At 39.8% G+C, this 25,669-nt stretch overlaps 1 protein-coding gene across 1 annotated transcript; it reads left to right on the top strand.

The window, feature by feature from the left end:
* The first annotated feature begins 22,439 nt into the window (after window positions 1-22,439).
* LOC110716414 lies at window positions 22,440-23,459 on the top strand. Its single transcript, XM_021895027.1, has one exon. The coding sequence runs from the start codon at window positions 22,440-22,442 to the stop codon at window positions 23,457-23,459; it is 1,020 nt and encodes a 339-aa protein (XP_021750719.1).
* Window positions 23,460-25,669: the final 2,210 nt, after the last annotated feature.

Here is a 25,669-nt window from a genome sequence, read left to right as displayed (position 1 = left end):
TTCCTTTAATTCCTCTCCATTGCTTGATTTTGTTTTTGATTCATGAATGATTTTTTGATTTGTTGATCTTTTAGTTAATAGTTTGATTGATTTGAATTTCTACTTGATTAAGTTTAAGATGATTATATTTGTGATTTACTTAGTTTTGTTCTTCAATTTCAATATGCTTAGTTAGTAGACTCCTTGCTAGGGATATGGTGAATCATGCATGAATGATTGATTATTGCTAATTGATGGACTTTGATTAATTGAATGCTGTGATTAAATTGGTTGATAGAATTGTGCATGTGGTTGAATTGTTAAGGAGTGGTCAACTTTGAATTTCAAGCTAGATTGAATTGTGATTCCTAATGACATAAACCATTGATTTAGGGATTGCAATTATTGATTGAATTTGATTTGTGATTCTTCTTGCTAGTCATTCATAGAGGAAACCTAGTTTGACTTTTACGAGATAGCCTTTTGAGTTCTCTTGATTGCAATTATTGTCCTCCTTTACAACATTTGGTTGATTGATTTCCCCTTAATTGGCATAACCATCATGATTGTATGTGGATCCTAATCCCTAGTGCTTTTGATATTGAATCCCCTCTTTAGTCTAGTTGTTTGAGACCCTAGTTAGTCATATTCAATATCCTTTTTATTCTTTAAAATAGCTAGACCTTAGGCTATAGTAACCCTTCTCCCATTCCTCGTGGTTCGACCCTTTACTTACCCTATACTTGGTTTAGGATTGGTCAAGTGTTTATAAATTTGTTGATACGGTTTTAAGCATTTAAAGACGTGTTTAGACCCTCTATCAATTGGCGCCGTTGCCGGGGAATGGCGTAGTTGTTTGCTATAGCTGTTGAGTCTACTTCATCTTATTTTAAAATCACAAAAAGATTTTCCCCTTTTTAGCTACATTTATAGTCGTGCTACTAATTGTTTCTTTTGAGATTGTATGCATAGAGCACGTGGTCATTCTCTAGTGCCATTTTATCCGGAAATAGAGAGGACAATCACGATGATAAGAGTTGCTAGGTGTTCCTCAATTCCTCTAAGACAAGAAGAAGAACAAGAAAGAATAGGAGGAAACCCAGAGTGGCATTGAAGGAATTAGGGATTCCGGGTGCATATAGGTTCGAGAGCGGGATTGCTCCACCCACAACACCGGCGAATGATTTGGAAATAAGACCGACAATGATTACTTTGATAGAGAGGCAAAAATTTAGTGGGGCTAAGCACGAGAGTCCTCTAAACCACCTCAAAGAATTTGAGAAGTATTGCAACACCATCAAAATGAACAGAGTCTCACGAGAGTTCATTAGCTTGAAGCTCTTCCCCTTTTCTCTCATAGGGCGTGCCTTGGAATGGTTGGATAAAGAAGCAAGCCGAACTCATTGAGGACATGGGACGAGGTTACTAAGAAATTTCTATCTTGGTTTTACTCCCAAAAGAAAACAGCGGAGGCTAGGGCTTTAATCCAAAGTTTCAAGCAAAGGTCCAATGAAAGCCTCTATGAAGCTTGAGAAAGGTACAAAGAGTATCAAAGTGAAAGGAATGGTGTCCTTCTAACAAGTGTATTATTCTAATAGAGAATTCAGAATTATTGCAGAGCTAATTCTTTAATAAGGTCAAGTGATCGGAATGCCTAGGTGGAGGCCGCTTCCGATCAGTAATATTAAGGTATAATTAATATTACTGCTTAATCTTAACTGAACCCTTCGGGTCGAACCCAATCGAACAACCGATCGGAGATGACGAATTAATCCGAAGGATTTAATGAGTCGTCGGAGTTTTACGAACACAGACGTCGGATATCGAGCCTAGGGCGTCGAGGCCGAGCGTCGCAAAATCACAAGCAACAAGTACAAGCGTAGCCGTAGCATCACATTGGTTTAGCAATGTGAAGTGCTAGGCTAGGCTTACTCATCGCAAGCCTAGGCGCACCATGTGTGTGCTAGGCGCTCCTTAGGTGCTATCGCAGCCCATCGCACAAGCACATCACCATCGCAGTGGTAAGCACTTGCGTGTGTGTGCCTGTATGTATGCCTAGGGCTGTCGCACAATCGCAAGCTCTAGCACAAGCCTACGCGTGGCACAACACTATCGCATGGCTAGGCAAGTGCGTATGTGCGTGTGCGTGTAGGGCATCGCATCAGCAGCACTAGCCTCGCTCAATGCGTGTGTGCGGATGCGTGCAAGCCATCGCAGTATCGCTAGCACAGCACCAAGCATCGCATGCTTGTGCGTGTGGCTGGCGAGGCGATGCCCAGCCTGCGTGGCTCGCTAGCAGCACACATGCTGGGAGTGCGAGGGCGTGGGAGTGCGAGTGCGTGCGAGTGTGAGTGGTAGGCTAGCGCCAGCAGCTAGCAGCGCCCAGTGCTAGCATGAAGCAGCAGCACGAGCATCGCCCAGCACAGCACGCATATGCTGGCTTAGGTGATGCGGGGATGCTGGCTGGTGCTAGCTGGCTGCCAGCCCAGCACCCTTGGTGCCGGTTTTGTGAGGGGTGGGGACCAACCCTTTGGCAATGCCTTAGGGAGCAAGGAAATGGTCCCCCCCACCTACTCTTGGTCCTCACTTAACTCTCTCTCTCCCCTTGACACTTGTTGCATTGTGATTGATTTGATTATTTATTTAATTTAGAATTAAATTAATTATCAATATTATTCATTCTCCCACATTGGTTGGGAAATGAAAATCAAGGGTTCATTTCCCTATAAATACCAAGGCTTGGGTATTTGGGAAAGAACACACTTTAGTGGAATTGAAAAGGCAACTCTATAACTGAGTAAACCTTGAATTCGTAAAACTCCAAGTTTACATTTTGTTCGGGCCTTAGACTAACCTTCGAGGCTTAGGACGATCGGGTCGGGTTCGAGGGTACGATCCCGTTGGAGGCCTCGCATTATCGAGGTTGAAGTAAGAGCTCGGTGTGAGAGAGAAACACGCGTTGAGGGTATATTTCTTATCATGTCTCTTAATTGTGTTTTAATTATGTTTTTCTTGTATTAGTTGCATTAATTATGGGGGCGGGTCTTGGGGGGTTTCTTTCTGCGTAGTGAGGGTCACTACGAAACCCTTTAGTGGTATTGGAGCCATGCTCCTTTTTAATTATTGCAATTATTTATTAATTAAGGTGTTTTAAAGAAGATTTATATTCTGGTTTTGCTTTTCTAATTGGATTAAAAGCTCGTTTTAATTAATTTTAAAACTCGTATTTTTCTCGTTTTGGCTTTCGAACCCAGAATTTTGCTCAAAAATAGTGTTTTTTGGGTGGAATCGACATTCTGAATCAGATTCATCCGTCTTTGAGACCTGTCAAGAAGCCAAATTCGAACCAGAAACCCATTTATTTTGGGTTTTTTAGTTTTCAACGAAAGTTTTAAATCTTTTATGCCTTAATTAATGCAAGCATTTCACTACACGAAACCAGCAAATTAGCAACGGTTCAAACCCCCCCAAAGGCAACGGTTATGAACCGTTGAGTATTTGAGGGTTGCCAAATCCCAAAAAAATTGGCAACGGTTTTGAACCGTTACCAACTCAAACAATTGGCAACGCCTTTTTTTTTTTTTTTTTTTTTAAAGTAATTGGCAACGGTTAACCGTTGCCAAAGCCAATGGCGCGCCTTTTTTTTTTTTTTAAACATTGGCAACGGTTAACCATTGCCAATGACCTGTATTGTTTTTTTTTTTTTTTTTTTTTTGGCTGCACTAATATTCACCTGTTTTTTGTTTTTTTTTGGCTGCACTAATATTGACCTGTTTTTTTTTTTTTTTTTTTTTTTTGCTGCAATATTAATAACAATAATAATAATAATAATTATTATTATTATTATATTAATAATAATAATTATTATTAATATTATAATAGTAATAATAATAATAATAATAATTATTATTATTATATATGATAATAGTAACAATAATTAGTAACATTAATAACAAAACATAAATAATTAATAATAACAATCGCAAGAGATGATATAAATTAGAAAAATGTTTCATGTATAGTACATAATTAATAAGCAAAGCCTAGGATTGATGAAGAGATGATATAGTACAAAAATGTATGACGATATTTACAAATTATATGTGATGTAGGTTGCCAACATCTCCCGAATTACATGGAGTTCCTCGCTCGTGTATGGAAGTCCCATTTGCCCCTTGCAAAACTTAGAATACACAAAACGCGAGTTAGTAGAAGTGAAATAATAATAATTGGGGTTAGCTATAGGTGACTAATGCTTGAGATTACAAGAAAAGAGCAAATAAGAGGTTTTGGGACGCAATTTCAACCAAAATGGCTCAAGTAAGGCCATTTTGGCTACTATGATGCCTATTTTCTACAATTCTTGTCTATTGAGCTCATAACTAGTTAAAACATGTCATTATCACTTAATTATAGGTGACTAATGCTTGAGATTACAAGAAAAGAGCAAGTAAGAGGTTTTGGGACGCAATTTCAACCAAAATGGCACAAGTAAGGCCATTTTGGCTACTAGGATGCCTATTTTCTACAATTCATGTCTATTGAACTCATAACTAGTTAAAACATGTCATTATCACTTAGTTATAGGTGACTAATGCTCGAGATTACAAGAAAAGTGCAAGTAAGAGGTTTTGGGACGCAATTTCAACCAAAATGGCTAAAATAAGGCCATTTTGGCTACTATGATGCCTATTTTCTATATTTCTTGTCTATTGAACTCATAACTAGTTAAAACATGTCATTATCAATTAGTTTTAGGTGACTAATGCTTGAGATTACAAGAAAAGAGCAAGTAAGAGGTTTTGGGACGCAATTTCAACTAAAATGGTTCAAGTAAGGCCATTTTGGCTACTATGATGCCTATTTTCTACAATTCTTGTCTATTGAACTCATAACTAGTTAAAACATGTCATTATCACTTAGTTATAGGTGAATAATGCTTGAGATTACAAGAAAAGAGCAAGTAAGAGGTTTTTGGACGCAATTTCAACCAAAATGGCTCAAGTAAGGCCATTTTGGCTACTAGGATGCCTATTTTCTACAATTCATGTCTATTGAATTCATAACTAGTTAAAACATGTAATTATCACTTAGTTAAATGTGACTAATGCTTGAGATTACAAGAAAAAAGCAAGTAAGAGGTTTTGGGACGCAATTTCAACCAACATGGCATACCTCTTCAAGCTGACGTGTGTCTGTAAAATGACTCATCACTATGTCATACATGAATCTCATCACGTATAGGCCACAGTCAACTCCGTTTTCTTGTTTTGCGCACTAGCATGAGGAACAAAGCACATGAATCAAAATGCATAGCAAATAAGCAACATCTTAAGCATTGTAAAGTAAGAAAATCACAACATCATGGGTGAATTACCTTGGGTGCTTTCCATGTAGGACCTCGAGGAGATCGAGGATTTATCTTCTTCATGGTACTACAAAAAATCAAAGTAATAAGTTCAAATTTGACGTTTATAATCAATACATATGAGTTCAGATATGAAAATGAATAACAAGAAGTGAAACAAACTAGATGCTTACTTTTGCATTATGGACCTCACGAGGCGCTTTCTTACTTGAGGTAATCGAGCAGAATAAAAGTAGAAGATTGTGTTACTGGAAACAAAAATCACAAGTAGGGTCCAATGATAACTACACACGAGACAAACAAATCAATAGTTAGCCTGTTACAACAAATAAACTGGGAAAACAAATGAACTTGACTAGCATAATCAGACGTACTCCTCAAAGTATGGGACGAATATAAACTTGTCTCCTGCACTCAATGATTGCTTGATACCCCGTTCACCATAGTAAAACACGTAAGCGGAGTTGCCTAAGATTCTAGCATTGGACATCTGCTCAGGGCACAACCACCCAACTTGACAAGGAGATTCAAGCTCCCATATTTGCTCCTGGAGTGCTCTGCATGCATGATAACACAATGTTAATCGAAAACCAAACGATAAACACCACTAAACTGAATAACATAAATTGAGTACCAGTTGAATTACCTCATGGATATTCGAATGAGGGAAATGTTAAGCATTGCACCACTTAGAAATTCCTTCACATCTTCTTTGAATAGCCATGCCGTTGCATCATCATCGTAGTGGAACATTTCCTTAGGAAGTTGAATTTGGATGGGGCTGTCATTAGGCAACACGCAAACACGGTTGTGCAAATAAGCTAACTCCTGAGATAGCGATTGAAGCACCGTGTCTTGAACTAATGGAGTAGCTTGCGTAGCTGAACCTCGTGAAGGGCTCTTCATCGACGCCTTTCCACTCACCGAGCCATGTTCACTTCTATTCTTTGGCCCCTCCACCCTCTTCTTTGGCGTTTGGCTTTTCCTCGATGGCTAATAAGTATGATCACTCAAATGGTTAGAAAAGATTTCCATCCAACTCTTGGGAAGAAAGGATTAAATCGTGAAATCTAAATCTTAATTACCTGGTTCTCAACCGTATCCAAGCAGATGGCCATTGCACAAAACTACCTTTTGCTGCCCAGAGTGTAGTGAACTCATCCTCCTCCACGGGCACAGGTATTAAGAGGTCCTCGGACCCGGGAACCACAGAATGGATTTCGACAGAATAATGTTCAGGCAGAAGAGGTCGAAGATGGATCGTACCTTGTTCGGCGGGCGCCAGTCGAGGGCGCCGCTATGCCCCTTAATCATATCGAATGCCGGTTGTGCACTACCATAGGCAACAACATGCAAAGGTCCATCATATGATTCGCCCGGGTGAAGAAGTTCACAACGGGTCTCTTCCTGCACCAATTACAAAGATACTTCATTTACATATTCATAACTAAGTATCTTAGGTGTAATATAGGAGTTAAATCAAGCATTGAGCTAAAATCACAAAAAATGGGCAAGTTAGAACTCATTTAGGTCATTTCGAGCCGTAAATACTGTAAATGAACCTCAAACTTGTGAAATTGCTTTTTTTAGGTCGTTTCAAGCCATAAATATTCATAACTAAGTATCTTAGGTGTAATATAGGAGTTAAATCAAGCATTGAGCTAAAATCACGAAAAATGGGCAAGTTAGAACTCATTTAGGCCATTTCGAGCCGTAAATACTGTAAATGAACCCAAGGAACAGTGAAAGGTGCCAAGTCATCAAAGGAATCATATTCTTCCTCATCCTCGACATCTTCAACGCCAAGGATTCTTCTTTTTCCGGCTAGCATAATAGACTATTTTGAGTCGCCAGGGTCAGATACGTAAAACACCTGCTTAGCTTGAGATGCAAGGATGAATGGTTCCGCACTATCATTCAGGTTGCCAAGATCTACAAGAGTAAAGTCATCAAATTTGACGTTACGCCTGATGTTATCAACCCACTTACACCGGAAAAGAGCAATCGTGAAGTCACAATAATCAAGCTCCCATATTTCTTGAATTCGGCCGTAGTATGACAACTCTACATCAACGGGTGATTTATCCTTAGCACTTGCAAACTCCCTTGACGATGCCACAACCGTTACACCACTGTTTTAGGTCGAGGACGATTTCAAATCTTGACGCTCAGTCCAAAATGTGTACCCATTTATGTCATATCCCTCAAATGAGCGAACATCATCCCTAGGACCATAAGCAAGCCACCTTACTGTAGCTGTGACACTCTCATCCATTCCACCCATCTCTCGATCACGAAACCAACTCACAAACTTCTTATTGTGCAACTGCATCAGTGCCCTTTCACCTTTCGACGGAAACTCATCAAGCAAACTAGCCATGTGCTCGTCTAAATATGGGTGAACATCTGCAACATGGTGCAACACATATAGGTTTGCTTGTAAGAACTTCTCTCGATCAGGTGACATTCGTTTTGACCCGATTGTGCCATGACCATCAAGTCTACCTTCATGTCGAGAAGTAGGAATACCAATAGGTTCAGCAACGGCTATATAGTCGGCCACAAAATTACCAATCTCCTCGGCCACGATCCCTTGAATCATACTTCCTTCCGGGTGAGCCCGATTCCTAACTTTATCTTGCAATGTACCCATGTGTCTTTCAAAAGGATAGCACCACCTCAAGAATACTGGACCGCACAACTTAATCTCACGCACCAAATGAAGAATCAAATGCACCATTATGTCGAAAAACAAGGGCGGGAAGTACATCTCAAATTTGCACAAAGTCACAACCACATCCGCCTGTAAAGCATCAAGGGTACAAGGATCAAGCACTTTGCTACATATTGTATTGAAAAACGAACAGAGGCTTGTAATAGCTTCCCTCACGTGCTTTGGCAAAATACCACGTATTGCAATTGGTAGAAAAACTTGCATCAGAACATGACAATCATGGGATTTCATACTTGTCAGCTTCAATTCTCCATTTAAGGATACAAATATTTTCATGTTAGATGCGTACTCTGATGTAACCTTAATGCCATACAGACATTCATAAAACCTCCGTTTTTCTACCCTTGACAATGTGTAGCAAGCCGGAGGTAAATAGGCCTTCCCCTCTTTGGCTTTTCCCTCATTTTTCTTCTTCGACGCTTCCGCGGCCTTTCCCTTTCCCTTGCTCTTCCCCTTTCCCTTTTTCAAACCCATTTCTTTTTCCTTTTCCTGTTCCTTTCCCTTACTAACCCTTTGCTGAACCCACAATTCTGGACGCACCCCCATCTTTTCCAAATCTAAACGTGCACCCTTTCCGTCCTTTGTCTTGTTTTGAATATTCATCAGCGTTCCCACAAGAGCGTCACACACATTCTTCTCTATATGCATTACATCAAGACAGTGCCTAACGTCATGTTCTTTCCAGTACGGGAGCAACCAAAAGATTGATTCTTTTTTAAAGAGAGCAACTGATTCCGCCGCTTTTTTAGATTTCCCAAATAATGTTCGTACACCCTTGACTCGAGCGTGAACCTCCTCACCAGTCAGTGGCCTAGGAGCAGTCCCCTCCTCCACCGTTCCATCGAAAGCCTTTTTCTGCCGACGGTACGGGTGATCGCGCCTGAGAAACCTTCTTGTCCTCAAATACACCTGTTTGAAAGAATGATCAAGGCGTCTGCTTGGCGTATCATCAATACAAATGGGACATGCCTTTTTCCCTTTATTCTTATACCCAGACAAGTTGCCATATGCAGGAAAATCATTAACGGTCCACATAAGAGCTGCACGCAATGTGAACATCTCATTCTTATGAGCATCAAACACGGAAACCCCTTCGTCCCACATCTTTCTCAAATCATCAACCAATGGCGCAAGATACACATCAATGTCGTTTCCAGGTTGCCTTGGCCCCGATATCAAGAGTGAAAGCATTACATATTTCCGTTTCATGCACAACCAAGGAGGCAAATTGTAGATCACTAAAAGTACCGGCCATGTGCTGTGCTGGGTACTAAGAGCGCCATATAGATTCATCCCGTCCGTGCACAAACCAAGCCTTAAATTTCTGACTTCATCACCAAATTTCCCAAACATCATATCAAGGTTCTTCCATTGCGGGGAGTCGGCTGGGTGCTTCAGCATTCTGTTTTTCTTTCTTCCCTCTGCATGCCACCTCAAGTTTTTAGTGTCTTTTGGTAAAGAGAACAGACGCTTAAACCTAGGAATTATGTGAAGATACCACAACACCTTAGCAGGAGGTCCCTTCGTACCAGCATTGCAACTCTTGCGCTTGTAGCGCGACTTCTTGCATCTTGGACACTCCTCCAATTTTTCATATTCATTTCGGTAAAGAATACAATCATTAGGACATGCATGTATCTTCTTATACTCCAAACCAAATGGACACATGAGCTTTTTAGCATAATAGTAAGACTTAGGAATTTCATTCCCATCTGGCAACATCTCACTTAACACGCTCAACAAGGAAGTAAAACTAATGTCCGTCCACCCAAGCTTCGACTTAATGTTAAAAAGAGTTAGCACGGCTGATAGTTTGGAGTATTTTTTGCACCCAGGATACAAAGGCTTTTTAGAAGCCTCCGATAATGACTCAAACACGCCATCTTCAAAACCACGCATCATCTCATCCACACCTTCATCCTCAACCTCATCCACATGATCATCCTCAAATCCCTCCTCAGCACCATCATCATCAATATGTTCATCATTCTTGTATTCCTCGTCCACACGGATATCATTGCTTCTATCATCATGCACATCATATTCAATAACATCCCCACTGTACTCTCCTTCTTCACCATGCCAAATCCACACATGATATTTAACCCTAAACCCACGACAAACTACATGATCTCTAATGATATCAACACTATTGACCACCTTCACATTATTACAATCAACACAAGGACAATAGAGGCACTCGAAACCCATTTTGCGCTGATAAGATGAAGCCGTCTCGCAGAACTCTTGAACCCCATTAAAGAATTCCAATGTATCACGTCTACCATACATCCATCCACGATCCCTCTCCATTAAGTAAATTGTCTCTAAACATGGCAACATATTACGAATAATGTATAATTGCTACATCTATTATATATACAAATCAAATTCAAACACACAACATGCATATAACATTCATATAGATACAAAAATGCATATATGCTTCCAAAGGGTCCTTATCACTCCAACCTAACCCATCCTTGAACGTTTACTCTCACTAGTGAATGTATATCAGATTTCCAATTTTAAGGAAAATCCGGCAGCATTTCCCCCCAGTTCTTCAAGTACACGACGTAGGTAATTACTTACCCACATATGTACCCAGAGAACATGGTGATCCAGGAAATGCTAAGCCAAGATGTTCCTTAAAATCGAAAAAAACTGACATACATTCACCACCTAAGTGAGAGTAAACGTTCAAGAACAGTCCCAACCGGGGACTATTCAAGACTTTCTCCTAATGAGAAAGCCTTGAACGGGTATCTAGGCATATGATGATACATACAATCAATTAAAAACCAATGGTTTAATCACACATCATGATAGAAGATGCACCAAAGTTATATCACACACCATCTCCAAAAAATTGTGCAACCAAGAACTTATTTAAAGCACATAAAGTTATATATATATATATACCTGAGTACCTATAACGACTCAACACTCTCAAATACAAGGTCAATGCCAAGGTCTATGCTTCGCCCAAAAATTCTTGATAATCTTTTTCAGTGTAACCTATATAGAACACAAATAGAAAACCAGATTAAGGGAAAAGATAAGAATGATATTAGTGAGCAATGCAAGAACAAGGACAGTTAGAGTAAGATACCATACCAGGATGTTTTCCGCCCACTCTCCAAACTGATGATCTTACCCTAGAAGCCCTTGACACCCATTTCTTAGCCTGAAACACGCATATATATAGTGAGAAGCAACTCATAAAGAAAAGTATATTCAAACCCTAAACCCTAAACCCTTAACCCTAAACCCTTAACCCTAAACCCTAAACCCTTAAACTCTCAACCCTAAACCCTAAACCCTAAACCCTAAACCCTAAACTCTCAACCCTAAACCCTAAACCCTAAACCCTAAACACTCAACTTTGTTCTCTTAAATAAAAAGGACTAAATTATCCAATAAACAAAATAAAATTCTCAACTTTATTAGTGATGATAAATAAAGTTCTCATAACAATTTAGAAATATAGGTAAATGTAGCTTGTACTAAATACAATAACAACTGTTTTCTATCCATGTCTTTGGCTGAAATTCAGCAATGAAAGCAGCAACAAGGTTGAGGGCAGTTGGTGCATTGCTAAAATTTCATTCAATTCATTCGAAGCCAGTTTGACAGACACGATATCATCACAAACATCTGTAAAATTATAGTAATAAGATACAAGGGTATATCATCTTTTCAATACCAAGGAACTTCTAACTATAAATAACTCTATTCAAGTTCCAACATCACAGACCCAATTCATGCTAACACAAAAGACCAATTCTTGACAAACCCTAGCAATTACAAGCAACTTGCATTGTCAATATTAACTAATTTAAAGACCAATTCTTCAAAAACCATAACAATGGAGGAGCGCTATTACGACTTACCTAGCAATGAGGAGCGCTATAACAATGGAGGAGCTGCTACATACTTCAATAATGGAGGAGCTGCTATATATGGAGGGAGACAGAAGAGAAGATCTGAGTGCGTACGTGCTTGAGGGGTGAAAGCAGAAGAACAGGGGAGTGCGTGCTTGAGGGAGGCAGGAGAACAGGGGAGTGCGTGCTTGAGGGAGATGAGGCAGAAGAACAAAACCCTTTAATGGAAGCTTCAATTCAATGGAGGAATGGTTTGGGGAGAGGAAGGCGCGCGTTTTTGGAGGTGAAAGAAGAACGTTTGCACAGCTTGCTGTTTGTTTTCAAAAACCCGAAATTTTTTTTTAATTGGCAACGGTTAACCGTTGCCAATCTACCCCTTTTAATTTTTTTTTATTAAATTTTATCAATTTGCAACGATTAACCGTTGCCAAATGTAACCAATTTTTTTTAAAAAATGGCGCTCACAGCAAGTTGGCAACGGTTTTCATGAACCGTTGCCATAGGGGGGTTGCCTAATTCTTTTTTTCTACTAGTGTTTCAAGGATAGATGAAATGCATTATTTCATCCCTAATCTACTATTTTATAAAATATCCTTAAGCATAATTATGGAGTTGTAATTAGTGCTTGAGTTTATATGCTCTTTTTCACACAAACTTGTTTTTTTACAATTATGCAAATAAATTGCATTAATGTGTAAACGTTTGATGTGAATGTGTAATTTTAAGTTCCTAAGTATGTTAAAGATCTAATCTTTAAATGTTTAAATGATTGGAACTTTAACCCTAAATTCCATGATTGAACTAAGTTTGGATTTTTTCATTTTTGGTTGATTAAAATCCTTGAAGTTCAAATGCTTGTGAGTAAATTTTGATTAATCTTCATATTGGAAGGTGTAATCTTGGTATTTTACACAAGTATGAAAGTTGGAAAATTTTATCATTAGATGATTAATTTATTTTTCCAACTCCCATTTGTCAAATCCATTATTAATTTTAATATTGGCTAAATTAATTATGGACATAGCTCATTCAATTTTAAGCATAAAGAAAGACCTAAATTGTTTCAAAAATAAATTTTTATGATGATTTAGGGTTGTGCACCATTAAAATTGAATTTAATTAAGTTAGACTTATTTTATTTTATTTTTCCTCAATATTGATTCTAAAATAAAATTTGGAATTAATTTATGTCACACATAAATCGGGATTAAAATCCCGAGTAAATTGCACGCAAATCGATGCAAAACCGCAAGCATCACCAAGGCTAGCCGGGCTGCCCAGCAGCCCGCATGTAGGCTGCCTATGGTGCATGCAAGGGCTGAGCGTCAAGTGTGCAAGGCAGTGTGGCGAGGGATGCTAAGTGTTGTGTGCGTGGGGTAGTGGCTGCGGTGCTGGGCTGCGTGAGGATGCTGGTGGCCAACATGCCAGCAAGCGTCAGTCCAGCGCACCACTTGCTGGCAGGCGCCAGCATGCTAGCCAGCATGCGTAGCATGCTAGGCAGGCTGCTGGTGCTAGAAGCGTGGCTTGCTGTGCTGGGCACTGCATGCTAGCACCACGCACCATAACACAAGGCATGGGCTGCCTAGCATCCATGGTGCGCACCCACTAAGCAGTTGTGTGGGCTATTTTGCTTAATTACGAGCTATGTATTTTGCGAAAATTTTGCCGGTTTTAAAATACTTATGTAATTATTTTACCGAGGTTAAAACCTAAATTTTTTGGTTTTTGCAAAATTTTGACAAATTATGGGTTAAGTCGACTTAATTAATCGGATTGATTATGTATGGATGCGGAATTTAGTAGGAGCTTAGTTAATTTCGTGAGCAATTTTTGCACCTTAGAAATAATGGATTAAACAACTTTGACTAGTTTTTAATTAGGCGCGTTAATCGGATTAACCAATTAAATTAGTTACTAGTTTTGCGTGTTTAATTATGTATCTCGTAATGTGCAAGGGCCATTCACAAATAGTGAATGGGTGACTAAAAGATTGTTTTCAAAACAGGTTTTGAGAAAATGGCAACTAGTGGGACCTGACTAGGATAGAAAATACGGACTGCGTTCCGTTATGTATTTTTGTAAATCTAAATACGATCTGCGAACCGTTAAGTATTTTTGTATTTTAGATTAATCTTAGTCGTAGTAGCTAGTTATTTTATTTTGGCAAAAATGTCTCAAGACGGCGTTTCGATGAAGACCCTTGAAGATTTGAAGATTTCAAGGGGTCATGCTAGTTGCCAAATGCATCAATTTATGCTTTATATATATTATTATTATATATGAATGTTAGATGCATGTCTAGGATTTCATATGTTGCGACGATTAGTTAAGTTCACTTAAATCAACCAACATAGAAACCCTAGGCCCCTTAAAATATTGAGCTAAAATTTGTCGTTCCAAGAACAACACTTACCAAACTAATGCGCGTATGTGAAAGGCTACGCCAAAGCGAGGCATCACTACTTCCCTAGGAACGTAAGGTATACTAGGTATACAAGTTGTCTTGGTTTAGCTCAGCGATATCAGTAAGGAGTCCTTAGATGTCGTGGTAAAAGAGATAAAATGTCAAGAATGCATTAGATGCGACATTTTATCAAACCGAGAGTAGCTTGGAGCTATTAGAAATTGGATTGCTTACCTTAAGATATTTAATGTTAAGACAAGCCAAAGCATGCTTAACCATTTCTTGATCTTTAGGATCTCAGAATCATTTTTTTCTCGCCCAAAAGGGACAAATTTATTAATGCGTGGATAAAATCCTCAATAAGATTGAAAATATGCATGAACGCTTTTAAATTTCAAACTTATTGGTTATATGAATGGTTTTTCATTTCAAATTATTTCGATTGTTGAACAATGTCTGCAAGTAACTCAAATAACAACCAATTCTCTTTACGCTCAATTCTCGACAAGGAGAAGTTGAGCGGGCCAAACTTTCTTGATTGGCAAAGAAATCTGTGCATTGTACTAATGCAAGAGCAAAAGGAATACGTCATTGATGAGGAAATGCCCGACGCTCCCAATGAGGAGGTCACTTAGGCTACCCTTAACCGATGGCAAAGTGCCAATCGGGATGTCAAATGCATCATGTTGGCCACTATGTCTCCGGACTTTCAAAAGACTTTCTTTGAAAAGGAGACGGCTTTTGAGATCATTTTTGAGCTTCAGAATATGTTTGAAGAGTAGGCCCGAACTGAAAGGTTCGAAACCTACATGCAAATTCTTGAGAGCAAGGTCAAGAAAGAAGAGCCAGTCAGCCCACATGTCTTTAAAATGATTGGATTATTTGAGAACATGGAAAGGCTTGATGCTGGGTATTCAACTGAGATGGCAATTGACATCATTCTCCACTCGCTTCAAAAAGGCAATGATCAGTTTAAGATGAACTACAATATACATAGCATGGAGAAAACCCTCACCGAGCTTCATGGTATGTTGAAGCAAGCCGAGCAAACCCTCAAAGATGAGGGCAAGCATGACATGCTCATGGTGAGGAAGGGCAAGCCATTCAAACGTCCGGGCAAGAAGAAGAGCTTTAAAGGGAAAAAGAGAATTTTTCCGCCTAAGTCAAACACTGCTAAGGGCAGCAAGGACAAAAAGGTAGCCTCTTCCAAATCCGATTCCGAATGTTTCTACTGCAAGAAGAAGGGACATTGGAAACGGGACTGCCTCAAATTCAAGGAACGACACCATTGCTTCTTCATCAGGTATTTTTGTTATAAACTTAAACTTTGCTAGCAAAACATCATGGGTATTAGATACCGGATGTGGCTCACACCTTTGTTCCAATGCTCAAGGACTAAGGATAAATAGGAGGCTAGAGAAGGGAGAGGTCGAGCTTCAGGTCGGCAATAAAGCAAGGACGTCTGCCGTCTCCGTTGGAACTCTCAGTTTGTCATTGCCCTCTTGGCTTATTTTAGAACTTGACAATTGTTATCATGTTCCTAGAGTTACTAAAAACAATATTTCAATTTCGGCGTTGGACGCCAAAGGTTTTGAATTTCGAATTGAGAACAATAGTTGTTCATTTTATTTCGTAATGTTTTATATGGTAAGGCATATTCAGAAAATGATCTTTATGTGCTTTCTCTTGACAAACAAGTCTAAAACATTGATGATACTGCAAAAAAGGCTAAGACCATCGAGTCGAATCAAACCTACTTGTGGCATTGTCTTCTTGGCCATATTAACGTCAAACGTATCAAGAAACTTCTACAAGAAGGTGTTCTTAACTCATTCGACTTGGAGTCGTTTGAAAATTGCGAAGGATGTCTATTAGGCAAGATGATAAAACAACCATTCTCCAAGTTGGGAGAAAGGGCAAGTGACTTATTAGGTCTAATACACACGGATGTATGTAGACCAATGAGTACACCCGCAAGATAAGGTTACCGATATTTATCACCTTCACCGACGATTTTAGTAGATATAGCTATATCTACTTAATGTCAAATAAATCTGGATCTTTTGAGAAATTTAAAGAATTTCAGAAACAAGTTGAAAATCAACTTGGAAAGAAAATTAAAGCACTTCAATCGTATCGAGGTGGCAAATATTTGAGCCATGAATTCGACGATCACTTGAAAGAAAATGGTATTCTTTCAGAGTTGACACCTCCTGGAACTCCACAATGGAACGGAGTATCCAAACGAAGGAATCAAACCTTGTTAGACATGGTTCGATCAATGATGGGTCTTAGTGAACTTCCTATCTCTTTCTGGGGACATGCGCTACAAACCGCGATACTAACACTGAACCGAGCTCCGTCAAAAGCCGTTGAAAATACTCCATATGAATTATGGACTAGGAAACCTCCTAGGTTGTCTTTTCTCAAGATTTAGGGATGCGAAGCATATGTCAAACGATTAATTTCGGAAAAACTTCACCCCAAATCAGACAAGTGTTTCTTTGTGGGATACCCAAAAGAAACCAAAGGGTATTACTTCAACAACAAATCCGAGAACAAAGTGTATGTTGCTCGTGATGGTGTCTTTTTGGAGAAGGAACACCTCTCCAAAATGACAAGTGGGAGGAAAATCGAACTCGACGAAGTTCAAGAGGACGAGCAGTTCAAGAGGACAAGCAACAATGTCAACCTGATAAAACTGACAATCTAAGTGCTTTGGAAGCAGCTGAGAAGATTGGTCAGAATCAAACAGACAATGTAAATGCTCAACCCATTACCCTTCGTAAGTCGCAACGGCAAAGATCTCAACCAGACAGATAACTTGGTATTGTCTTAACCGATGATCAAGACATCCTAGTTATGGATGGAGATGAGGAAGCGACGTACAAGCAAGCTATGACGAGCCCTGACTCTGCTAAATGGCAAGAAGCCATGAAATCCGAGATGGACTCCATGTCTGAAAATCAAGTCTGGGTCTTGGTGAATTTGCCCGAGGGTTACACACCCATTGGTTGCAAATGGATCTTCAAATTAAAGACAGACAAGGATGGAAATGTATCAATATACAAAGCTAGACTGGTGGTGAAAGGTTATAGACAAATCCACGGGATTGACTATAATGAAACCTTTTCACCGGTTGCAATGCTAAAGTCTGTCCGGATTATCCTAGCGATTGATGCATGTTACGATTATGAAATATGGCAGATGGATGTCAAAACCGCCTTCCTAAATGGGATTTTGGAAGAAACTGTGTATATAACACAGCCAGAAGGTTTTGTTGATCCAAGCAACGCTGGAAAGGTATGCAAGCTTAAGAAGTCCATTTATGGACTAAAGCAAGCTAGCAGGAGTTGGAATCTGCGATTTGATGAAGCCATCAGCAAGTTTGGTTTAATCAAGAATCCAAATGAATCTTGTGTCTATAAGAAGGTCAGTGGGAGTGACATCGCATTCCTAGTCCTATATGTCGATGACATACTGCTCATTGGAAACAGCACAAAATTACTGGAGTCCGTAAAGGGCTGGCTGGGAAAGTGATTTTCGATGAAGGACTTGTGAGAGGCACAGTACATATTGGGCATCAAGATCTACAGGGATAGATCAAAGAGGATGACTAGATTGAGTCAGAGTACTTACATTAATAAGGTACTAGCACGATTCCACATGGAGAATGCCAAGAGAGGGCATTTACCCATGTCCCATGGCGTAACTCTCAGCAAAAAACAGTGTCCACAGACACCTGTTGAGCGAGAGAGAATGAATCAGATCCCATATGCTTCGCTAATTGGATCAATCATGTATGCCATGATATGTACCGGGCAAGATGTATCGTATGCCTTGAGTGCTACAAGCCGATACCAATCGGACCCAAGAGAGGCGCATTGGACTGCGGCTAAGAATATCCTGAATTACCTGAAAAGGAACAAGGATAAATTCCTGGTCTATGGTGGCCACTAAGACCTGGTTGTTAAAGGTTACACCGACAATAGCTTTCAGACTGACAAAGATGACTTCAAGTCACAATCAGGGTACATATTCTGTCTGAATGGAGGAGCGTTTAGCCAGAAGAGTGCCAAGCAGAGCACCACTGCAGACTCTACAACTGAAGCCGAGTACTTGGAAGCTTCAGAACTCGCTAAGGAGGCTGTTTGGATTCGCTAGTTCATAAGTGAACTTGGTGTTGTACCCTCCATCAAGGGTTCGATAGATCTCTACTGTGATAACAATGGAGCTATCGCTCAGGCTAGAGAGCCAAGAGAGCACCAGAAGGTCAAACATGTCCAAAGGCGATTTCACATGCATGATAAGGGAATGGAAATCCGAAGGTGAAATCAGAATTTGCAAGATCGGCACGGATGATAATGTGGCTGATCCTTTGACTAAACCTCTGCCTCAAGTGAAACACAACAAGCACATTGAGGCAATGGGAATCAAGCACGTCGGAGACTGGCTTTGAAATTCCTTGTACATGTGTTTTAATTAAACTAGATGTTTTAATGTAAGACACTTATTGAAACCATTTATTTATGGAGTAATTAATTTTTATGCGAAATTACCATTCACTCCATTCCTATTTAATTGTGGTTTACAATTAAATAATGAGTCCATTCGATTTATGGAAATATTCAAAACAGGGTATCAAGACCATGTCTTGGATAAAGAAACTCCTGTTAAGTGAACATTGAATATTTAAATCGAAAATTATCCCTAATCAAGGTCATCTAAATGATGGACGATTGATGACCACCAGAGATTAGTGTGTAGTATGATTTACAACACCGTTTCTTGTGCTGCAAGGACATGATGGTCATAAATCATTTGCACAGGTGCTAGTTCGGAATTGCACTGGATCGACCTATGAGAGTACTTTAAGAGATTCAAAATTGTCATAAGTAAATTTCTCATTATAAATATCGGAACTCGTTTCCTCGACCATTAGTATTGTGAAGTTTTCTTGTTTGAGTACTAGTCTCTTTGATGTTGCCTAATGTCTACCGTAACTAGGGATCATAATGGGAACACTCAGGAGATTAGGTCCTCTTAGTAAGAGAAACTTACAATGCAAGACTAGGAATGTCCCCCTATTAACAATAGGGAACATGTATTTGTTGTTTGCAAGGCCACTCGAAGAGCGAGACTGTGAAAATGCATGGCCATGCTCAGATAGATTTTAGAAATCATCTGCTAATTGACAGTTGAACTCGGAGATCGAGAAACACTTCTGAACGTAATAAGGATGACGATGAATCTTACCTTATAGTTCACAAAGAGACATTAAGCGACATAGGAAATGGGCTATACACTGTATGCACACTTGTCCGGAAGGACAAGTGGGAGACTGAAAGCAATGGTGTCCTTCCAACAAGTGTATTATTCTTATAGAGGGTTTAAAATTATTGCAGAGCTAATTCTTCAGTAAGGTCAAGTGATCGGAATGCCTAGGTGGAGGCCGCTTCCGATTAGTAATATTAAGGTATAATTAATATTACAGCTTAATCTTAACGAATTCTTTGGGTCGAACCCAATCGAACAACCGATCCGAGACGACGAATTAATCCGAAGGATTTAATGAGTCGTCGAAGTTTCACGAACACAGACGTCAGATATCGAGCCTAGGGCGTCGAGGCTGAGCATCGCAAAATCACAAGCAACAAGTACAAGCGTAGCCGTAGCATCACATTGGCCTACCATGTGAAGTGCTAGGCTAGGCTAGCTCATCGCAAGCCTAGGCGCACCATGTGTGTGCTAGGCGCACCTTAGGTGCTATTGCAGCCCATTGCACAAGCACAGCACCATCGTAGTGAAAAGCACTTGCGTGTGTGTGCCTGTGTGTATGCCTAGGGCTGTCGCACCATCGCAAGCTCTAGCACAAGCCTACGCGTGGCACAGCACTATCGCATGGCTAGGCCAGTGCGTATGTGCGTGTGCGTGTAGGGCATCGCAGCAGCAACACTAGCCTCGCTCAATGCGTGTGTGCCATGCGTGCAAGCCATCGCAGCATTGCTAGCACAGCACCAAGCATCGCATGCTTGTGCGTGTGGCTGGCGAGGCGATTCCCAGCGAGTGTGAGTGTCAGGCCATCGCCAAAAGCTAGCAGCGCCCAGCGCTAGCACGCAGCAGCAGCACGAGCATCGCCCATCACAGCACGCATATGCTGGCTGGGGTGATGCAGGGATGCTTGTTGGTGGTAGCTGGCAGCGCTAGCTGGCGTGCTAGCTGGCTACCATCCCAGCACCCTTGGTGCCGGTTTTGTTAGGGGTGGGGACCAACCCTTGGGCAATGCCTTGGGGAGAAAGGCAACGGTCCCCCCCTACCTACTCTTGGTCCTCACTTAACTCTTTCTCTCCCCTTGACACTTGTTACATTGTGTTTGATTTGATTATTTATTTAATTTAGAATTAAATTAATTATCAATATTATTTATTCTCCCACATTGGTTGGGAAATGAAAATCAAGGGTTCATTTCCCTATAAATACCAAGGCTTGGGTATTTGGGAAAGAACACACTTGAGTGGAATTGAAAAGGCAACTCTATAATTGAGTAAACCTTGAATTCGTAAAACTCCAAGTTTACATTTTGTCTGGGCCTTAACTAACCTTTGAGGTGTAGGACGATCGGGTCGGGTTCGAGGGTACGATCCCATTGGAGGCCTCGCATTATCGAGGTTGAAGTAAGAGCTCGGTGTGAGAGCGAATCACGCGTCGGGGGTATATTTCTTATCCTTTCTCTTTATTGTGTTTTAATTATGTTTTGCTTGTATTAGTTGCATTAATTATGGGGGCAGGTCTTGGGGGGTTTCTTTCCGCGTAGTGAGGGTCACTACGAAATCCTACACAAAGAGAGTGTCCTCACCACGAAATTCCTACCTACCAAATCATTCAAATCTTTTATGGTGGCCTAAGCCCTCAAGGGAAGTCTTGTCTTGATGCGGAAGCCAGAGGTCCCATTATGAATAAAACGGAGGAAGAAGTTGTGGGCATAATTGAAGATGTAGTGAGGCATTACATCGATTGGCAAGATGGTGAACGAGAGTCAACAAGCAAGAGTGGCTCTATGGTATCTTCCTTTGATCACCTCGATGCCATCAATAACTTGTCCTCACAAATCTCAAATCTAAGGAAGGAGATGACTTTTATCTACTCCAAATTAGAGAGCACTTCGTCTTTAGCCCCTATTCTTATCTCCCAATTTAAGGGGAGAGGTACATCTTCTAACTCTACTCTTCTTTCTTCTTCTAATAACATGCCTAATGAATGCTCGTTTTGTGATGTATGTGATTCATATGAGCATGATTCTTCTGGGTGCACTCATTCATTTGTGGATGGATGTGATGATTTTGATGATAATGTGAATGAGCATGTGAACTTTGTGCCTAACAATAATGGATCGAGGTTTGATAATCAAAGAGGTCAAGGGAATAGGTTTTATCACAACCAAGGCAATTTTGACAACTGTAACCAAGGGAGTGGCTATAGGAACCAAGGAAACCAAGGTTTCCGAGGTAACTATAACAACCAAGGTTATATCGGCCAAAATCAAAGCCAAGGTATGGTCATCATAATCACGGTTATGGTAACCATAATCAAAGCTATGGCCAAAATCAAAATAGTGGTAATTGGAACAATCAAAATAGGGAAACTTTAAAAACAATGCTCAAAGGGGTCCCCCACCCGGTTTTGTTCCAAGGACCCATGGTTAAGGTGATAATTTTTATGCTCAACCTTCTTCTTCTAGGTCTAATTTGGAGGAAATCATTGAAATTCAAACCAAATTGTTGAACACTTTCATGTCGGTTAGTGATAAGAAATTCAATGAAATGATGACCCATAATAAGATGTTAGAGAACCAAATCTCCAAATTAGCTAGTGCTTTGAAAGACAATGCAAGCCCTTTTTCTTTACCTTCCCAAGGTCTTAACCCTAAGGAACCGGTTTATTTTATCACAACTAGAAGTGGCAAAGTGTTAGAGGAGAGAGTTTCTTAGAGGAGTCAAGAGAAGGAAAAGGTGAGTGACTCATTTGATGATGATGAGCATGATAAGTCTAGCAAGAAGAGTTAGAGTTCTAATGAGAAGGCCAAAGGAGAAAGAGAGAATGCAAGATGAGGTTATCAAACCCAAACTTCCCTACCCCCAAAAGTTCATGAGGCACAAATTGAATGAACAATTCGGGAAATTCATCGAGATGCTTAAGCAGATTCATCTTTCTATTCCTTTCACCGATGTTTTTCAACAAATGCCAAACTATTCTAAGTTCCTTAAGGAAATCTTGAGTGGCAAGAGAGAGTGCAATGTGGTTGATTCGATGAGTGTTGGGGAATGTTATAGTGCTCTCATCCATAATGATCTACCCCCAAAGATGAAAGACCCGGGGAATTTCTCCATCCTTTGCAATATTAATGGCAAATTGTTCCAAAATGCTGTTTGTGATCTTGGTGCTAGTGTTAGCATCATGCAATATTCCGTCTTAAAGAAGCTTAAGTTAGGTGAACTCCTCCAAACCAACATGACCCTACAATTTGTAGACCGTTCTATTAAGTTCCCCAAGGATAGAGTCGAGGATGTCCCCCTCAAGATAAGAGAGTTCGCTATCCCCGTTGACTTCATTGTGCTAGAGATTGCGGAAGATGATAATATTCCTATCATCTTAGGTAGACCATTCCTAGCGACTTCGGGGGCTTTAATTGATGTTAAAGGCGGCATTATTACTTTGTGCGTTGGTATTGATAAGGCAAGTTTTAATCTCAAGTCGATGCATGAGTCTCTATCCTACGTGCAAGAAATTATGTGCATAAATTCATTTCCCTTGAATGATGATTCTTGCATGTTTGTGTCTTCTACTAATGATATTCTTGTAGCTTGTGATGATACTCCTAAATGTGTTGAAAGCAAGATTGTTAGTGAAGAAGACAAGGAGTCCTCTAAGCTAGAGAATGAGTTTGAAATGACTTCTTGGTTTGAGCTTTCTTTGAAGGATGACGAGAATAGTTTTTCAAGTGTTGGTCATGTGGAGCTCAAAACTCCAAGGAAGAAAAAATCAAGGAAGAAAAAGAGAGTTCCCAATGCAAGAAAAAGAAAGAGAAGTTGAGGCAAAACAAGTTTGATCCGGTTTCCATGATTCAAGATGATATGTCTCATGATGTGATTTTGCCCAAGCTTAGCAATGAATTTACCCTCTCCACCACTTTGGACATGGTAATATTCTTTAACCCTCCGTGATTTGGAGGCGGGTCAAGCTAGGGACCTTAAACTAGTGCTTTCCGGGAGGCAACCCGACCCTCTAACTTTCCTTTTCTCATTACTTGATTTCATTTTGAAGTGACTAATATGTGGTTTGAGTATAATTTGTTTTCATTTCTTTTCCTAATCTTGTCTTGTAGATCAAGTTTAGCTTTGTTGGAGCTACGTGGAGGTGTGAGCTCCCCTTTGCTTCTTTTCTTTGCTTAGCTTGGATCGCTTGGTGAGATCTTTCTATTTTCCCTTCTTTTATTTTCTTTCATTGGTTGCTTTAAGATAGTTTTAGCTTAGGAGGAGTTGAACGGTTCGAGGATGTGTTCTATTAACACCTAGTGTGTTTGGGATCGTTGACATTGTGGTCGAACGATCATTGTTTTTCGATCGGGATTTACTTGCATATGCTTATGTCCTTTTAGCTTCTCACTCCTTCTTTATTTCTCCTTTTTTCTTTGCAACCTTAATCAAGGCAATTTTTGCAAAATGTTTTTTTAATCACTCTTTGTTTGGACAATTAACATTGGTCTTGTGTATTTGAATGATTTCCTTCTTTGTGGAACATGTGTGCATGATTTGAGAGTGTTAGTGGTTGATTCTAGGATATTGCATGCTAAGGTAGCCGGTCTAAGAACTTTAGGGTCCATGAAGCCTTAGTCATTGAAAGTGGTAAGATGGTGTTGCTTTTCATACTAGATTCGATACCTTTGGGTTAGTATTTGTTTCAAAAGATCCCTTGTGAGGTATATTGTTCAAGCCTTCATCATCTTTGTTGAGCGGCGTTTTGGATCCTTGGCTATGCATGTTTTAATCTTTGGTTTGTCCTCTAGCTCCCGAGATCGAGACCGAGCCACTTTAGGGGAGGAAAAAGGCTTTTCATTTTCTTTTATGCTCCTTTTATTTAGTTACTTTCTTGTTTTTCTCTTGCATTCACCCTCTTGCTACCCCTTTGAGCTTACTTCCATTTATTCGAATACTAGCCACATTTAGTTTTGAAGCTTACTTTGGTTGGACTCTTGTTTTGTCAATAGTTTGGATTTATGGCGGTAGAGTTCGAATGTATGGCATGTTTGTGATAATTATGCAAGAAGAACAAGAAGTGTAAAATAAAGGGTGCAAAATGTTTGATTTTTTATTGTTATACAAAGAGAAAAAGAAACTAAGAGAAGAGAAATGCATTATGAAAAATAAAAAAGGGAGAAATAAGAGCAAAACGAAAAGAAAAAAAAAAACAAAGAGCTTTTATAGTTCAATAAGTGTGAAATGTCATGAATTGCACCAATGATATCTTTGTTGTGATCGTTTTCCGAGTTTAAGCATTGAGGACAATGCTTTGTTTAAGCTTGGGGGAGCATTGCTTTACTTTTGAGAGTTAAAAGTTTGGTGTATTTGTTGAATAATCTTGGAGGAGATGGAATATTTGTTTTTGTTTGATAATTGGTGACTTCTTAAGTTTGTTTTTGAGAGATGGCCACTCTTTCGCTTCACTTAGGAATTACCACCAAATTTCAAATTTTTACCTACCTATACCCTAATCCATGACATTGCAACCTTGAAAAGTCCTTTAAACCTTAGAGAGTTGAGTCACAAGTCGGTGGAGGGAGATGGTTTTCAAGCTTATAGAGAGGAATGTGCATAGTTAAGACGTCGGGATAACCTTCTCATGTTTTTCAATTCTTTATATTTTTTCCGGTTCCTTCGAGGAATCATGAGGAGCTAACTCAAGGGTTGATTTGAAGCTAGTGGAGAGAACGCGGTAAGACTAGTGGGGACGAGGGTAGATTGAGCCTCCTATAGTTCTCTATGCTTAGCATGTTCTATGTTACAATCAACCATTGGAATCTTATAGCATGCATACATATATTGTCTAAGAAGTCTCTCATTCATTGGCATTTGCTTCCTTTACAATTGTCCAACTCAAGAGCTCTTGTGTTTTTTATTTCTTGATTTTTATTGCTTTGCCTTGACTTAGTTGCTATAGTTATGGGTAAAACTCTTTGGAAACCTTTACGAGACCTCACTCGTCCTCATTCGCGACTTTGGGGTTTAAAAGGCCTATTATAGCTA

This window comes from Chenopodium quinoa, unplaced genomic scaffold (assembly GCF_001683475.1).
Source record: "Chenopodium quinoa cultivar QQ74 unplaced genomic scaffold, ASM168347v1, whole genome shotgun sequence".
Classification (NCBI taxonomy): domain Eukaryota; kingdom Viridiplantae; phylum Streptophyta; class Magnoliopsida; order Caryophyllales; family Amaranthaceae; genus Chenopodium; species Chenopodium quinoa.
This window is presented reverse-complemented; position numbering and strand designations above follow the sequence as displayed.